The 16,859-nt window shown below is 42.0% G+C and overlaps 2 protein-coding genes across 2 annotated transcripts in view; both read left to right on the top strand.

The window, feature by feature from the left end:
• LOC125263332 overlaps nt 1–14,444 on the top strand; it is a 35,519-nt gene extending 21,075 nt beyond the window's left edge. Inside the window, exons 4-7 of the mRNA XM_048182328.1 lie at nt 11,226–11,513; nt 13,076–13,399; nt 13,544–13,834; nt 14,031–14,444. Of these exons, the coding sequence (XP_048038285.1) occupies nt 11,226–11,513; nt 13,076–13,399; nt 13,544–13,834; nt 14,031–14,047 (920 nt within the window). The 3' untranslated portion in view covers nt 14,048–14,444. The remainder of the gene's footprint in view (nt 1–11,225; nt 11,514–13,075; nt 13,400–13,543; nt 13,835–14,030) is intronic.
• LOC125263349 lies at nt 9,671–11,017 on the top strand. Its single transcript, XM_048182360.1, has 3 exons — nt 9,671–9,820; nt 10,203–10,514; nt 10,727–11,017. Exons 1-3 carry the CDS (start codon nt 9,763–9,765, stop codon nt 11,011–11,013), a joined length of 657 nt encoding a protein of 218 aa, XP_048038317.1. The 5' UTR covers nt 9,671–9,762; the 3' UTR covers nt 11,014–11,017.
• Nucleotides 14,445–16,859: the final 2,415 nt, after the last annotated feature.

The following is a 16,859-nucleotide window of genomic DNA, read 5'->3' as shown; positions in this document are numbered from 1 at the left end:
ATTGCTGTTCTGAAATACCCACTAAGTAAACTAGACTACACTGGGGAAGGGAACCCATAGGGGACGCTGCGGAGACCACTACCTACCCTGCGGGGGAGGAGTTTACGTGGAGAGTACACATATGGACTGGCTGTGGGCAGTACGCATATGGAGTCCCTGGGATGGCTCCATCTGGGTAGAGGGAGGCTCATCTGACAGGTGACAGCAGAGCTGTCTCTGCTAAGGGAAGACACATATGGGACCCCTCACGTAGAATGGTCACGGCATATGAAACTCAGCCAACAGCAACGTTGGTGACGGACGTTGCCCTGGCATCAGACACTCCGCAATGTCCGAGCCGAAAGGGGAGGCGGAGGAGCTCGACAGGGTTCGCCAAGCGGGGAACTCGACTGGAGTAAGGATGCACGTATCTGGCCCACGGGGCGGGAGTGGCATTGCAAGCCGACACTTAGAACAGGCACTTCGCATCTACCGACCGGTGGAAGAGAGTACACGGGAAGATACCGGTCCTACACGAAGGCTATATAATCTAGCGAACGTGTTAGGTGTTGCCCAGCCCGCAGCTCTACAGATATCTGTCAGCGAGGTGCTGTGCACCAGTGCCCAGGAACAGGCCACTCCTCTGGTGGAGTGGGCTCTCAACCCGAGTGGGCAAGGCACGCCCTGGGATTCATACGCCAGGGCGATGGCATCCACTATCCAATGGGCCATCCTCTGCTTGGAGACAGCCTTTCCCTTCGGCTGACCTCCGTAACAGACAAAGAGCTGATCTGAGGCCCTGAAGCTTTGCGTTCTGTCCACGTACAGGCGCAGAGCGCAGATGGGACAGAGCAAAGCTAGGGCTGGGTCTGCCTCCTCCGAGGGCAGCACTTGCAGGTTCACTACCTGATCTCTGAAGGGAGTGGTAGGAACCTTGGGCACATATCCAGGCTGGGGTCACCGGGCCCAAATTCCAGGCATGATTCGTCGACCGAAAGTGCATGCAAGTCCCCTACTCTTGAGCGAGGCCAATGCAACCAGGAGGACGGTCTTAAGGGACAGTACTTTTAACTCTACTGATTGCAAAGGCTCGAAGGGATGACCCCGGAGAGAGTACCAGGGTGTACCAGGGTGTACCAGGGTGTACCAGGGTGAGATCCTAAGAGGGTATAGAGGAAGGGCGAGGTGGATTTAGTCTCCTCTCCCCCCTCAGGAACCTGACGATCAGATTGTGCTTCCCCAAGGACTTGCCATCAACTGCATGGTGATGTAAGGCAATAGCGGCAACATACACTTTGAGGGTGGAGGGAGACAGCCTTCGCTCCAAGCCCTCTTGCAGGAAGGAGAGCACAGATCTGACCGAGCATGAGAGGATCACCATTCAACGAACAGGTTCCACTTCAACGCATAGAGGTTCCTCGTAGAAGGAGCTCTAGCGGAAGTGATGGTGTCTACGACCGCTTGCGGGAGATCACTCAGAACCTCCGCTTCCCGTCCAGGGACCACATGTGGAGGTTCCACAGGTCTGGACGCGGGTGCCACAGGGTGCCCCGTCTCTGAGTCAGAAGATCCTTCCTCAGAGGAATGGGCCAGGGAGGGGCTGTTGCGAGGAGCGCCAGATCCGAAAACCAGGTCCAAGTGGGCCAATACGAAGCCACTAGCAAGACCTGCTCCTCGTCCTCTCTGACTTTGCACAGGAGTTGTGCGAGAAGGCTCACTGTGGGAAACGCATACTTGCGTAGACCCAGTGGCCAGCTGTGTGCCAGGGCATCCGTGCCGAGCGTGCCGCCAGTCAGGGAATAGAACAACTGGCAGTGGGCAGTCTCCGGGGAGGCAAACAGATGTATCTGAGCTTCGCCGAGTGCTGCCAGATCAGCTGTACCGCCTGGGGATGGAGTCTCCATTCGCCCGCAAGCGGAAGCTGCTGTGAGAGCTTGCTGGCTGCATGGTTGAGCACACCTGGGACATGAATGGCATTAAGCAACCTCAGATGCTTCTGACTCCACAGCAACAGATGGCGGGCGAGTTGCGACATGCGGCGGGAGCGTAGACCACCCTGATGGTTGATGTCTGCAATGGCCGCAATGCTGTCCGAGCAGACCAGTATGTGCTTGTCTGTCAACAGCTCCTGGAAGCGGCTCAGTGCAAGACGTACTGCTAGCAACTCGAGGCAATTGATATGCCAATGCAGTTGAGGTCTCGTCCACAGACCTGACACAGCATGCCTGTTGTACGTGGCGCCCCACCCGGTGGCAGAGACATCTGTGTGGACCACAGCATGCCTGGACACTTGTTCGATGGGAACTCCAGCCGGCAGGAATGAAGGGTCTGACCACTGGGTGAGAGTGCGATGGCAGTTCGGTGTCACGGGGACACGGAACGTACCGCGCTGCCATGCCCATCTCGGGACCCGGCCGTGGAGCCAGTGTTGAAGCGGCCTCATGTGAAGCAATCCGAGCGGCGTGACTGTGGCTGTGGATGCCATATGCGCCAGGAGCCTCTGAAAGAGTTTCAGTAGGGCCACTGTCCTGCGCTTGAGCGTACTCAGGCAGTTCAACACTGACTGGACGCGCTCCTCGGTGAGGCGCGCTGTCTGGGTGACCGAGTCCAGTTCCATACTGAGATAAGAGATCCTCTGCCCGGGGGCGAGTTTGCTCTTGTCCCAGTTGACCCGAAGACCCAACCGGCTGAGGTGAGCTAATACCATGTCACTGTGTTCGCACAACTGCTCTCGCGAGCTGGCCAGGATGAGCCAGTCGTTGAGGTAGTTGAGGATGTGAACGCCCTGTTCCTTGAGCGAACAATGGCCACCTCCGCAACCTTCGTAAAGACACGAGGCGACAGGGCCAGCCCGAAGGGTAGGACTTTGTACTGATATGCCTGACCCTCGAACACAAACCATAGAAAGGGTCTGTGACGAGGCAGAATCGAGACATGAAAGTACGCGTCCTTCAGGTCAATCGCTGCAAACCAATCCTGGGGACGGATGCATTCGAAAATGCGCTTCTGCGTAAGCATCTTGAACGGCAGCCTGTGAAGTGACCGATTCAGGACACGCAGATCCAGGATTGGCCATAGCTGACCGCCCTTCTTGGGTACAATGAAGTAGGGGCTGTAAAACCCTGTCTTTATATCGGCTGGAGGGACCGGCTCGATTGCATCCTTCACCAGGAGGACAGCAATCTCCACCCGGAGAACAGGGTGTCCAGTGACATTGTCCAGTGACACCTGAGTGTAGTGGACATCACTGAAGACTGGGGGACGCCGTGCGAACTGAATCGCATAGCCGAGTCTGATAGTGCGAATGAAAGCCAGCGGGACGGGCTGGGGAGCGCTATCCAGGCTTCCAGACACCGAGCCAGCGGGACCAAAGGCACCACAGATGTACAGGGGGTGGGGCAGAGTGCTGGGACCCGACTCGGAAGGCATAGCCGCCCGAAGTGGGGTCAGACTCCACGAGGTGGTAGTGTGCATGGGAGATGGCACATGGGACGCAGCCTCGACCATCGCACTGGAACCTGTTGGCGATGTGGGGGGGGCTGCAAGTGGCAAGGCGGGGTACATTATGCACTGACAGCCGCGCCCTCTTGGGACCTGGAGGAATGGGAAACTGCTCTTTTTGTGTAGAAGCTGGTATCGCTGGACTCCAGAGAGCCAGCGGCAGGACAGACAGAAACACAAATCCCCCCCGGCCCTCCTCCGGGGGTGGGAGAGATGCTGGAATCCTCTCCCGAAGAGCAGAATCCTTCCCCTCCAGGTCACCCATCTCAGGACTGTGACTTCCTTGATTGTTTGCCACCTGGCTTGGCTTGAACGGGCTGGGCGCCACGTCTGCGACCAGCTCCCTGCTGTTTGGTGGGTGTAATAGCCTCAGCCTGCTTCTGGGCGGCAGAGAACTGCTGGGCAAAGCTCTCTACCGTGTCGCCGAATAGGCCACCCTGCGACACGGGGGAGTCCAGGAACCGATATTTATCGGTCTCCCTCATGTCGGCCAGGGTCAGCCACAGATGGCGCTGCTGGACCACAAGCGTGGCCATCGCTTGACCAACAGAGCGCGCCATCCCCTTAGTCCCCTTAGCACTGAGATAGTCATGTTCCCACAATGAGTACATGAACTATCCACAAAAGCAGCTTTAGTGTGCTGAACACCCAGGCACGTGATGCAGCGTTTGTGACCATCAGCGGGGACCAGTGAACGACCGCATCCACACAGGGAGTGTCACGATGTGTTCGGGTACACCACTCCCCGAACACAATGGAGGAACCGGCCCAAATCGCAACAGACAACTGCGGTTTAAATGGGAATAATTGCTGTAAAAACAGCAGTTGAGAGCTTTATGCTCAGGCTCCTCGGGAAGCTCGCGACCTCGCTGAAGTGCTGTGACACCAACACAAGACGCTGAATCCTTCGTAGGCTTGAAATAGAACACACTTTTTTCAGTCTTGAAAAGCTGGAGAAACACCAAATGGTTGGCTTGGAAGCGAAAGACAGAGTGTGATTGCATCTGCTTCCTATTTATATACACCTGTCAGAGGCGCATTATGCAAATATCGCATGCCAATTCCTGGCTCTCTAGGGATATCTCAATTTGCCGGTCACTACTGACGTACGTCAAACGTGACCGACTGAAAGGGAAAGACACATATGAGGCAATGCACCCATATTTCAACATTGGTCATGTTTCTATGATTGATTTTTTTTCGGGATCATGGGTAATGTAGTTCTTCATGTCAGTTAAAAACACTTTCTTACTGACAGATTTGTGGTAAGTTTATACAAAATCGTTAAAATGACACATTTCTCAATGGAGAAGATGAATGGGATTTTAACTTCCAGAACTGACTTCCAAATGTGATTAACATTATAGACATAACAAGGTAATGGACAAAGCCTGAAACATCATCATAATCTTTAAAAATGTAAATATGTATTATATAAAACACGACTCAATGTGAAATGCATTATCATTAGTGTTTCCTGTAAAATATTTTACATCTAAAAAAAAAATTGCTATCAAAGATCACTTCTACACTTTGGTAGCAAATCTACACTACTCGCTTTCTCCAGATAAAAAGACCAAGGAAAACTCACAGGCGTTTTAATTAGTTTTAAAAGAGATATTTTGCTCAGATTTGCCAAAATACCAAAGTCTGCAATCAAAAGCAAAACATCTGCTTATGAACTCAAGCATTTCACATCAAATTTTCCCAAGACCAAAACTTTCTGGTAACCAAATGATATTTCTCTAAATTAACGATTACATTTACAGGTTCCCAGCCAGCACAGCCATGTGGGGCCCAGATCTGTGTCACCTGGGCTGTCTGGGTTAGCCCAGATGAAATGAACTCTTATCAGTGTACACACTGCAGGCTGTTAAATGTAACACTGAAACATGCTGGAGTTAATAAGATAATTAGGGGATAATAAGTAGAATCACTAGCCTGACGTGGTCATACTCAATTCTAGTTCGAATATGAGTCTGATACTGCTCCATTGGGCTTTGATTATGGGGGCGTATTTCAACCGATCCAGGAAAGACCTCAATTGGATAGACCTACAACCAATCAGAGCTACAGAGTAAGTGACGCATGTTGAGCGACGCATAGTTGTCAACAGAACTCTTCTTAGCGACCATCGGGGCCAGCTGATAAATCAAACTTTTGCCGAATCCCGTAGGAAGGACGGCAAAGACATCTTTCCCATCGACAAATGCCTTGATCACGGTCCTCTGTTCCTCTTTTAAAATTAATGCGCTGTCGATATCTTCTATAACGGACGCGATGGCGGAATCTACACATCTCAGTTCTTCAACAACAGCCATCATTGACCTTTCGCAAAGACTCGTCCCCCTTAGTTACTGTTGCTTTGTCCGACAAGCCGTGGCGCAGTCACGCCACACAGAGTGGAAAATACATAGCGGAGCAAAGAGGAAACTGACAACACATCGACAGACGAGACAGAGCAGGTTACTTATGATATTAAACAAAGTCCCAGCTTTCAAACTGTGTAGTTATTAAAAAAATTCAAACAATAAAAACCGTTTTGTGGCTCTTTAATGGGTTGTGACCATGATCGTGACAGATTGCTGTAGCGCCTCAGCTCAAGAGGCTCGTGAACCGATCATCTCTTCCTACTAGTCCATTTATAGCATCAAATAAACATGAATGAACATGAGAATGAATGTTGTTTCAAACGCGGAAAGACGTCAATATGCACAATTTTTCAAGTTTAATTCCACCGATGTTAATCTTCTAACTCCTGACTGCTTTGTCGGACAAAATAGCGGATGCTGCGTTCTGATTGGTAAGATCGCTTGTCAATCAAACTCCCCAAGCCCTCTTTGATGAGGTGGCTGATTACGTTTCTGGTGATAATCTGTCAATCATCGCCCTGACAATGTGATTGGTCCGAACAGTTTCTGTTCGGGCATAATTACTCCTCTACGGATCGAGTCCAGACTGAACTCCCCGACCTCAAAATGTTGTGGGCGGGGCTAAGTTCGGCTGGCATCCAGGCTATAGAATCACAGAAGGACAGAGGAACAACAAGAACTACGACTTCAGCCACAGCCTTAGATGAAATGAGCTGAAGATAAAAAATGTTAAATCTCTCAAGATCTCAGCAGAGGAGGATTAAACAACTTCACAAACAGCATTACCAGCTTCACTTATTATTAACAGATTGACTTTATTTCTGACCTACATCTACAAAAGTTTTTATTGAGAATTACCAGAGGTGTAGAAGTTGATAATTTGTTAAAAATAATAGTTTGAGTAACAATACTTTCGGGGAACGCACCCCTGGCTGGGATCCAGTTAGACAGTCCAGGTGACACCCATCTGGGCCCCACATGGCTGTGCTGGCTGGGTTACTGTTTGTTTTCATTAATGATCATTCATGAATGTTGTTGTAACAACATAAACAAACATTACACATGTTATTTACTGGCTTTTGAGTCCAATGAACCCTGCAATGTTGCTTTTTCTTATCTTTTATTTTATCTGTACAAACATCAGTGTGTCGGGTGGGTAAATGGCTTCTGCTGGATGGTTGTCATCTCTGTGTGTGTCAGAAGTTTGTGGCTGAAGCATTTCTTATTTTTTTCTCCTGCTAATAAACTCACAATCTTCCACTTCACACAAAACATCTTTACATTTAAATAAAGTCCACAGAAATAAACATAAAGTCCACAGAAATAAAACCCATCAACAGTCAAGTTGTAATGTAGGGAGCGGGACAACGGAGTTGGAGATCCACGTGCAGGCTTTATTCATAAGAAGAGAATAGTCAAACAGGCAGTAGGTTGATCACCAGCAAACAGTAACAGGAAGGCAAGGCAAAAGAGTAATCCAAAAACACAGGCAATGGTCAAGGCAGGCAGCAAACGATCAAAAACAAGGAAACAGTCCAGGGTCAAAACACAGGCTAGGCAAGACAAGGCAGGACAAGAAACAAGCAGAATGCAAACCAATGGCTAAGAAATACTCAGCAATATGTGTGTGTGTCTGAGTGCAGCTCATAAAGTGTCACTGATGGGTAACAGGTGTGAGTGTGTGATTGGTTACTAGATGGGGAATTGTGGGAAATGGAGTCCATATGATGACAACAGAGGCACATGTAACACAAGTAAGAGTCACAGGTCAGAGGTCACATATGTGTAACAAAAATGTTAGTCTCGCTCCGTAGGGGAAATGAAAACTTTACTCTGGATGACTTAAGAGTGAAAGGATCTTGGTCCCCACTTTTGATTATGCACAATGTGTGAATATGTTTTATCTTACACTATTGTATAATATACTACAGGAATAGATAGTGTGTGTTTCAGGTCAGTAGGTGTCAACACAGTGGCTTCCTGAACAGAGTTGGGCAAGTTACTTCCAAAAGTAATGTAATACATTATATACACTGATAGACCTTGCCAGGCTTTTTTTTTTTCACAGTAAAATATTACTGTAAAGATGCCATGCACGCAAGTGATGATTGAGCATAAATGATGAACACCTGCTGTTAACAAGCAGAATCACTGAAATCACGGAAAAAATATGAGCAGAAACACAAGAACTACAACTGTCTCCCAGCCATTACACATTATTACACTTATTACTGACCAGATTCACTTTATTTCTACAGAAGATCTCATTGAGAATTAACAGGTTTAGATTTTGATGTTTTATCGAAAATGTTTGGTTTGATGTTACCATTGAGGAGATCAGTGTTTGCTTTAGTTGAGCCCTTGATCCTTTTTACACTGTTAAATAACAGGCACAATATAATCAATAAAAAATAAAATATCCATTAAATCAAAGACTAGACACAGAAAGAGATCAGAGAATTAGACAAGTCCAAGATGATTACAGCATCATCACAACAGCCAAAAACACCTGATCAACTTCATGTTGGCTTTTTCCTGCCATAACAAATGTGTTTTATAAACACTCAGTTACAGCAGCCAGAGAAAGCTAATGTTAAAGAGTCAAGAGCCCAACTAAAGCAGACACTGGTCACCACGATGGTGACTGCAAACTTCAATACATTTTTATTTTCATTAAAACATCAACATCCAAATCTGTTAATTCTCAACAAGAACTTCTGTACATGTATGAAAGAAATAATGTCAAACTGGTTTGTGAACTGGTTTCACACTCAGTGTGGCTGAAGTCAGTTGTATTTCTTGTGTTTCTGCTTGTCTCTTCTCTTTTTTCAGGTCTTGTTTCTCTGTCCTTCAGTGATTCTGCTAATCAGGTGTTCATCAGTGTCTGAATTCACTCACTTCTTTTCATTCACTCTGTCAAGTGGACTATATTAGTGAACTAATGTAGGGAATAGTGAATGAGGGTATAGGGTGTGATCTGAACACAGCCTCTGAGTGTCGACTTTGAGCGTTGTTAACTCACAGTATATTTCTGTAGGTTATTTTCTCAAAAATGACAAATATTACCCAGAATGCATTGTTTTCTACTGTATATTACTGTTTTAATGGAAAATGGTTTGTTATTGTCCGAATTTGGCCTTTTTTTTACAGCAAGGTTTAACAGGGTAGTTACTGAAATTTGAAAGTAATTACATTACTGTCTCTAATTGTAATGCATTACACTACTTTTGAGTTACTTTCACCAAAATAACCACAGAAGTACACTACCAGTCAAAAGTTTTTGAACTGTATGATTTTTAAAGTCTCTTCTGCTCACCCTTTCCCTCTACTGACAACTCAAAATGTCAAGGATCTCCAAAATATAATAATCCCTTGCAGGAAATATGATTCCCTTTCTGAATGATAAAAGCAGCTACATTTTTACATATATAAAGATCCACTTATACTGTGTGGAAAAATATTAGGCATCTTAAATATAAATATAAATTGTTGTTTTCTAAATGAAATAATTGGCTTGTATATGGTCACTTTACTGGAGCAAGTATAGTATACCCACTATTAGCGTAACAAAAAAAAACCCATTAAATTTAGATTAATGGATGGTGACACATCAACAAGCCTGTTTATTTCTGCTTGATATACAGTGGTTTTGACTTAAACTTTGTTCACTGCTTGTTTTTCTGGCCTTTGACAACCTGTGTGCTGATTGCCTGAACTTTGCCTGTTTCTGGTTTTGAAAATGTAAGATAAGCAAAAGCTTGTTGATTTTCATTATATAAAAGAGGATGGATGTGCCAGTGTAAACTGATGGAGGTCAGGTGAGGATTCACACACAACCAGATAAATATCACAGTTCAGTCATGTTTTAGATCAGACACTTGATTAGTGTTGTGAGCTTTTCAGTGAACCGATGAAGAAAATGTTTCTCAAATTACTTTTGCTCTGTTTGTGTCTGTGGCGTCTGGATGGTGAGTTTTAAATGTGATTTTTATGGCTTCAATTGCTTCTGTTCTGGTTAGATTAGTTAGAGAAGATTAACAGTCACCGTTATGTTATTTTAGAAATAACTGAACTATGATTTTACTGTGAGATCAAGTTTAAATTAAGGTATTGTGTGTAAGTCTGTGACCCATCGAATTATGTGACAATAGTAGGCACTGTATTGAGCTAATATTAATCCTACCGTCAGTACATTATGTGTATAATCACATAATTTTGCTGGGTCACAGAATTCGGCACAACAACTCTTATTTGAGTAAAAGTCTCTTGTTTTTTCTTTTTTTATATATATTTATTTATTGGTCCATATAAAAATGCAATCTTTAATCTGTGAAAAACTCTGTTCTTCAGGTGTGTTTGGTTTTCTTGACGCGAAACAAATATCAGTGAGGGAGGGAGAGAAAGTCACTCTAAACATTGGTCCTGCTAAACTGAAGGATGGTGATGTGATTGAGTGGAAGTTTGTAGAAACTTTAATAGCTGAAATTGATAAACGGGCCAACAAATTCACTGTATATGATGATGTTCTTGATGGGAGATTCAGAGACAGACTGAAGCTGAACAAACAAACTGGATGTCTGACCATCTCAAATCTCAGACCCGGACATTCTGGACGTTATGAGACCAACAGACCAAACAAAAACTTTGTTCTCATTGTCTATGGTGAGTTAAATATTTGTTTTACATCTGTTATTTTTTAATCACCAGATCCAATATTAGTCCACACAACATTTTGCACCTTTTATGTCTGCCCTGTTGTTTTATATGAATAATTTCTTATTTAAATTTCAAGCTATTTACTTTCGTAAACAATCATAAAGTTATTTAAAAGTCTAACACTTTCTATTTTTTCTCTATGTTTGGTGACGATGCAGCAAAGGCAATTTTAGTGAATGAGGGAGATTCAGTCACTCTAAACTCTGGTCGTAATGAATTGAAGGCTAATAATCGGATTGAGTGGAGGTTTGGAGATTCTAACACTTTAATAGCTAAAATGAATAAACAGGACGACAGCATCACTATATATGATGATGTTCTTGGTGGGAGATTCAAAGACAGCCTAAAGGTGGACAAACAAACTGGATCTCTGACCATCACAAACACCAGAAGGAAACATGATGGAGAATATAGAATACGGATACATGGAGCAAATTTTACATAAAAAAAAATGAGAGTTTCTGTCTATGGTGAGCAGAGATCATTTGTCCTGTTTTTCAAATATTCTTATTTTAAGGTCTATTTACATATTGAATTGTTAAATCATTTTCTAATTTGAAATGACAGACCATTTAAACACTCACTCAACACATTGAACCGAAAATAAGATTGTTTATTAGATTTGCTCACATTTGTTTATTCTCTCATGTTTTCTAGATCGTCTGCCTGTTCCTGTCATCAGCAGTAACTGTTCACAATGTTCTTCATCATCATCATCATGTTCAGTGGTGTGTTCAGTGGTGGATGTGAGTCATATGACTCTCTCCTGGTACAAAGGAAACAGTTTATTGTCCAGCATCAGTGTGTCTGATCTCAGCATCAGTCTCTCTCTACCTCTGGAGGTGGAAAATCAGGATAAAAACACCTACAGCTGTGTGCTGAACGATCCCACCAGCAACCAGACTCAACATCTGGACATCAATGAAATCCGTCAGAAATGTTCAGGTTTGTCAATGTGGCTTTATTTCTCCCACTCTGTGAAGCTGTGATATGATTGGTCCTCTCTGCTCTTGTGGGTGTGGCTATGTCATTGTTCTGGTTTATGACATCAGATTCAGAAAAGCATAATCCCCTGTGTGATGAAATATTAGGCACAGTATCGGCCTTTCACTTGAAATGGGCCTTGAAACAGAAGGAGCCTCTGCCTGTGCTTGAAAAAGAGCCCTTCCCCGGGCAGCACACACCACACCAGGGTCAGAAATTAACAGGGCCTTGGGGAAAAATTCAATATGTATAGGGCAAATGTTTTTAATATTTATAAAAGTGTAATTTTCCCAAATATCAGCAGGATCGCAAGCTGGCCTCTGTTACACGAGCATCAGTGATAAATCCACGTTTTTGAATGAATCTGTTTAATTGAATGACTCACTCATTAAAGGGTTAGATCACCCAAAACTGAAAATTCTGTCATTAATTACTCACCCTCTTGTCGTTCCAAACCTGTAAGACTTCTGTTCATCTTCAGAACACAAATGATCTTTTTGATGAAATCTGAGAGCTTTCTGTCCCTCCATAGACTGCCTTCACAACTGAAACTTTGATGCTTCAAAAAGTCAACAAAGAGATTGTAAAACTAATCCATAAGAATTGAGCAGGTTAGTCCAAATTTTCTGAAGAGACATGATCTCTTTATATGGTGAACAGATTGAATTTAGGCTTTTATTCACATGTAATCTTCATTTGTGTTCCGAAGATGAACGAAAGTCTTACGGGTTTGGAACAAAATAAGGGTGAGTAATTCATGATAGAATTTACATTTTTGGGGTGAACCAACCATTTAAGACAATGATTTGCCACCACCTACTGGCAGTTTTATTTCATTAAATTTTTTTCTTCATCATTTAATTTTTCTATATTTTCCTCTCTATATATACCTGTGGTTGATAAAATCACGCCCGCTGTCCAACATGCCGCAGGAAAGACTATCCACACTATCCACACAAGACAATAAATCTCTCAAGATCTCAGCAGAAGCTCTTTTTGAGAATTAACAGGTTTAGATGTTGATGTTTAATCGAAAACGGTTGGTCACCATTTTGGTGATCAGTGTTTCCTTTAGTTGGGCCGTTTGACTCTTGGCTTTTTGTGTGAGTTTGTGCTCTTTGTAACAGTGTTTAGCAAAACACATAATTAACATTGATTTAACATTATTTCGATCATTGCTTGCTATCTGGGTAGATAGTTATCTTTTGTTTTGATGTAAATTAATAATTTAACACTAATCTGGTTATAATACAAAAGCCACTGGAAGACTGTAGATGGCTGTCATTCACTATATTGCATTAATGGAATGCCAGTTAATATAAAGATTTGTAATACAAAGTTTTTCTCCAAAATTAAGTTTTAATAAGATCGTCACATCATGGTCCTGATCGTCTCATTCTAACATTTAATGCTAATGAGGTCACTAGCCTACAAGCCTTTGGTGCTTCTCATTTCTCGTGTGTGCATTTCTCCACCCCATTAGGATGAGAGGTTAAATCTGTGACAAACTCTGTGTTCTTCAGGTGTGTCTGATGATGGTAAAAAAGAGTCAGCCTTAGTGAAGGATGGAGCTTCAGTCACTCTACCTTCTAATCTTACTGAAATAAAGGATGATGATGTGATTCTGTGGAAGTTTGGATATGAAAACACTTTAATAGCTGAAATCAATAAACAGGACGACAGATTCACTGTATATGATGATGTTCTTGATGGGAGATTCAAAGACAAACTGAAACTGGATCATCAAACTGGATCTCTGACCATCACAGACTTCACAATTGAACATACTGGATATTATAAAAGAAAGATCAACGGTGTGATCAAGAGATTCCGTCTTTCTGTTCAAGGTGAGTTAAATACGTGTTTCACCTGTTTTATTTAATAAGCACAAAGATTCAATTATTATTCCAAACACCAAAAATATATATGCCATTTCAAATTCAAATTATGATCGCTGTCTCTGTTTGTTCGTTGTGTGTTTGGTGATACAGATGAAAAATCAGCGAAGGAGGGAGATTCGGTCACTCTGGACTCTGGTTTTACTGAATTGGTGGAGGATGAATTTATTCAGTGGGTTTTTATCCCTGAAAACAAAGATGCTATAGTAGTGGCTGATTCTTTCACTGTATATAAAGATGCTGCTGGTGGGAGATTCAGAGACAGCCTAAAGGTGGACCAAAAAACCGGATCTCTGACCATTACAAACATCAGACCTGAACATGCTGGAGGTTATGGACTAATTACCACAAGTGTGTTCAAGAGTTTCAATCTTATTGTCTCTGGTGAGTTAAATATCAGTTTCACATGTTTTATTTACTGCAGCTTTAAATTAGATCTAAAGAAGTATCTTACTTAGATGTCGTTTTATCCTTAAAATGGTCAAATCTGGATTTATTTTTAACTCACTGCCTATCAGTTAATGGAGACATTAACGTTTATTCACTGAGCTGATCTCAGTTTGATGTTTTTATTCCTCAGACCCTGCAAAGGTTTGATCCGATTGGTCCTCTCTGCTCTGGTGGGCGTGGCTTCTGTCATTCTGGTTTATGTCATCAGAGAAGAGCTGAACAAGATCAAGCACATATTCACACATCAGATAACTAAATAATGATGTCTTATTATTTTATTTCAATCATTTATCAACCTTCATTTATTTTTAATTACTTTATATATTCTTCTGCTGGTTTTGATGTTCATTTGTCGGTGGCTCATTTCCAACCTAAAAGTTGATTTTGAGAACAAAAAGCAACAAATTCTCACATTAAATGCAAGTGTTTGTTATTCAATCACACACCGTGTTTGAGAGCAAGATAATTATATTGTATTAAAAACTCGAAGATCGCAAATAAAAAGTCTGCTTTAATTACAAAATTAAAGTAATTAATAGCAAAACTCTTTGCAGTGTGAGTACATTTTTCTTTTTCTTGCTTTCTTTAGGCTTTCTTGGCCATGTTCCTTTGATCCTAATATTCCTAATATAAAAATTTTAAATTAGAGATCGACCAATATATATATCCTACTCAGCAAAGTCTTGTCCAGAAGACATCTTTTCAACAGCTTTGTCACAAAAGTCGTACGTTGAAAATATGTCCACTGAGGAGCCAGAATTAAAGTTTTTATTACGTCTTTTTTTGATGTCTTGTAAATATAGACGTTCATGGAATCTCTGTAGGTTAAAAACAACAACAACAACAACAACAACAACAAAAAACAGCCACGGATCCATCCATACGCAGCAAAATCCCCAGTCTTAAATGATCACCCCTCAGTGTACATATGTGTCCACACCACAGGGTGTTAAAAGTAACACTGATGCAGTGTTAAAGTTAAAATGAGATAGTTATTAATTAAGTGATGATTGATAATTAGTAGTGACACCTGATGATAATAACTGAAGGAAAGAGAAACAACAAGAACAGAAAAAAAGAGACACAACAACTACAAGTGACTTCCACTTATTGCACTTATTACTAATCAGGGGTGTGTTTCCCGAAAGCATAGCTAACAAACTGGTCGTAACTCCCATTGAACTCTATTGGTAATGACGGAACTTGAGACCATAGTTCTCTTTGGGAAACGCACTCAAGTATGACTTTATTTCTCTCTTACATCTACACAAGTTCTTATAGAGAATTACCAGAAGTTTATATATTAAAGGTGCCCTAGATTCAAAAATTGAATTTATCTTGGCATAGTTGAATAATAAGAGTTCAGTACATGGAAATGACATACAGTGAGTCTCAAACTCCATTGTTTCCTCCTTCTTATATAAATCTCATTTGTTTAAAAGTCCTCCGAGGAACAGGCGAATCTCAACATAACACCGACTGTTACGTAACAGTCGGGATCATTAATATGTATGACCCCAATATTTGCATATGTCAGCTCATGTTCAAGGCGTTACACAAGGGCAGCCAGTATTAATGTCTGGATCTGTGCACAGCTGAATCATCAGACTAGGTAAGCAAGCAAGAACAATAGTGAAAAATGGCAGATGGAGCAATAATAACTGACATGATAGCATGATATTTTTAGTGATATTTGTAAATTGTCTTTCTAAATGTTTCATTAGCATGTTGCTAATGTACTGTTAAATGTGGTTAAAGTTACCATTGTTTCTTACTGTATTCACGGAGACAAGACTGTCGTTATTTTCATTTTTAAACACTTGCAGTCTGTATAATTCATAAACACAACTTCATTCTTTATAAATCTCTCCAACAGTGTATAATGTTAGCTTTAGCCATGGAGCACTATCAAACTCATTCAGAATCAAATGTAAACATCTAAATAAATACAATACTTACGCGATTAGACATGTTGCATGACGAACACTTTGTAAAGATCCATTTTGAGGGTTATATTAGCTGTGTGAACTTTGTTTATGGTGTTTAAGGCAAGCGCGAGCTCTTGGGGCATGGAACACATGATGCATTGCTGTGTCTGTTATCACATAATTCCCACTTTTGGACACTTTTGCTTTAACGGACATTATAACACTGCAAAATCAAGCTGTTATATTCATACATTTATCGTTCAACATTCCCAATTTTTCTGATGCATGTCCTTAATTCAATTCCATATGTTGGTAATAATTAAGTGTTTATAAGCCTTTTAAAGAATTTGAACCCAAACTGACTGGGTTTGTAGAGCAAAGGTTTTGTGAAAAAAGTGGAAGATTTAAACACAAAGTGTGTAAAATAAACTGTAAAAAGGATTTGATGATCACTAGTGATAGTATTTTATTATGTGTTGTCATCATTCAGGTTGGATTTCAGCTTTAATGTATGGGTTTTTTTTTAAACAAAGCAGCTGATATTGCCATGTACTGTAGCTGCATGCGTTCCATTCGACAGGGTCCCTACGCAGTGTTCACTGCTCCCTACTCCCTGAGCACGGTATATCAGTTGAAGTGGACTTTGCTGACAATAATCGTTCATTTGGAATGCCCTGAAAATGTCATCAAAGAAAGTCAACAACAGTGTCGCGCAGATTGATAACATAAATAAATAAATAGATATTTTAATTTACTTTCGAATTTAAAATTGACTGTTAACAGATTTGAAGCTGTAACTGTCATGCCATATGAAAATAAATTATCATTTGGTAAACTGTATAAATGTATTCTTAATCCATGGTCTTGTGCGCTTTCTTTTCCATGCGCAGCCGCATAAACACTCCTGAGGTAATGTTAAATAAAATAAAATAAAATAAAATAAAATAAATGATAGAGCCTTAGCTGCTTTTCAACACTTTTACTTTGTCATGCCTATTCATACAATAAAATATACAAATGTAACACTCATT

Source organism: Megalobrama amblycephala, linkage group LG2, assembly GCF_018812025.1.
Source record: "Megalobrama amblycephala isolate DHTTF-2021 linkage group LG2, ASM1881202v1, whole genome shotgun sequence".
NCBI classification, from domain to species: Eukaryota; Metazoa; Chordata; class Actinopteri; order Cypriniformes; family Xenocyprididae; genus Megalobrama; species Megalobrama amblycephala.
This window is presented reverse-complemented; position numbering and strand designations above follow the sequence as displayed.

What these genes read in the sequence shown, in the direction of transcription:
- LOC125263349 (XM_048182360.1), top strand. Translation starts at nt 9,763, where the DNA reads ATGAAGAAAATGTTTCTCAAATTACTTTTGCTCTGTTTGTGTCTGTGG. An exon ending in GTGTCTGTGGCGTCTGGATG is followed by an intron (nt 9,821 to 10,202) that starts GTGAGTTTTAAA and finishes TCTGTTCTTCAG; the next exon opens with GTGTGTTTGGTTTTCTTGAC. An exon ending in CTTTGTTCTCATTGTCTATG is followed by an intron (nt 10,515 to 10,726) that starts GTGAGTTAAATA and finishes GTGACGATGCAG; the next exon opens with CAAAGGCAATTTTAGTGAAT.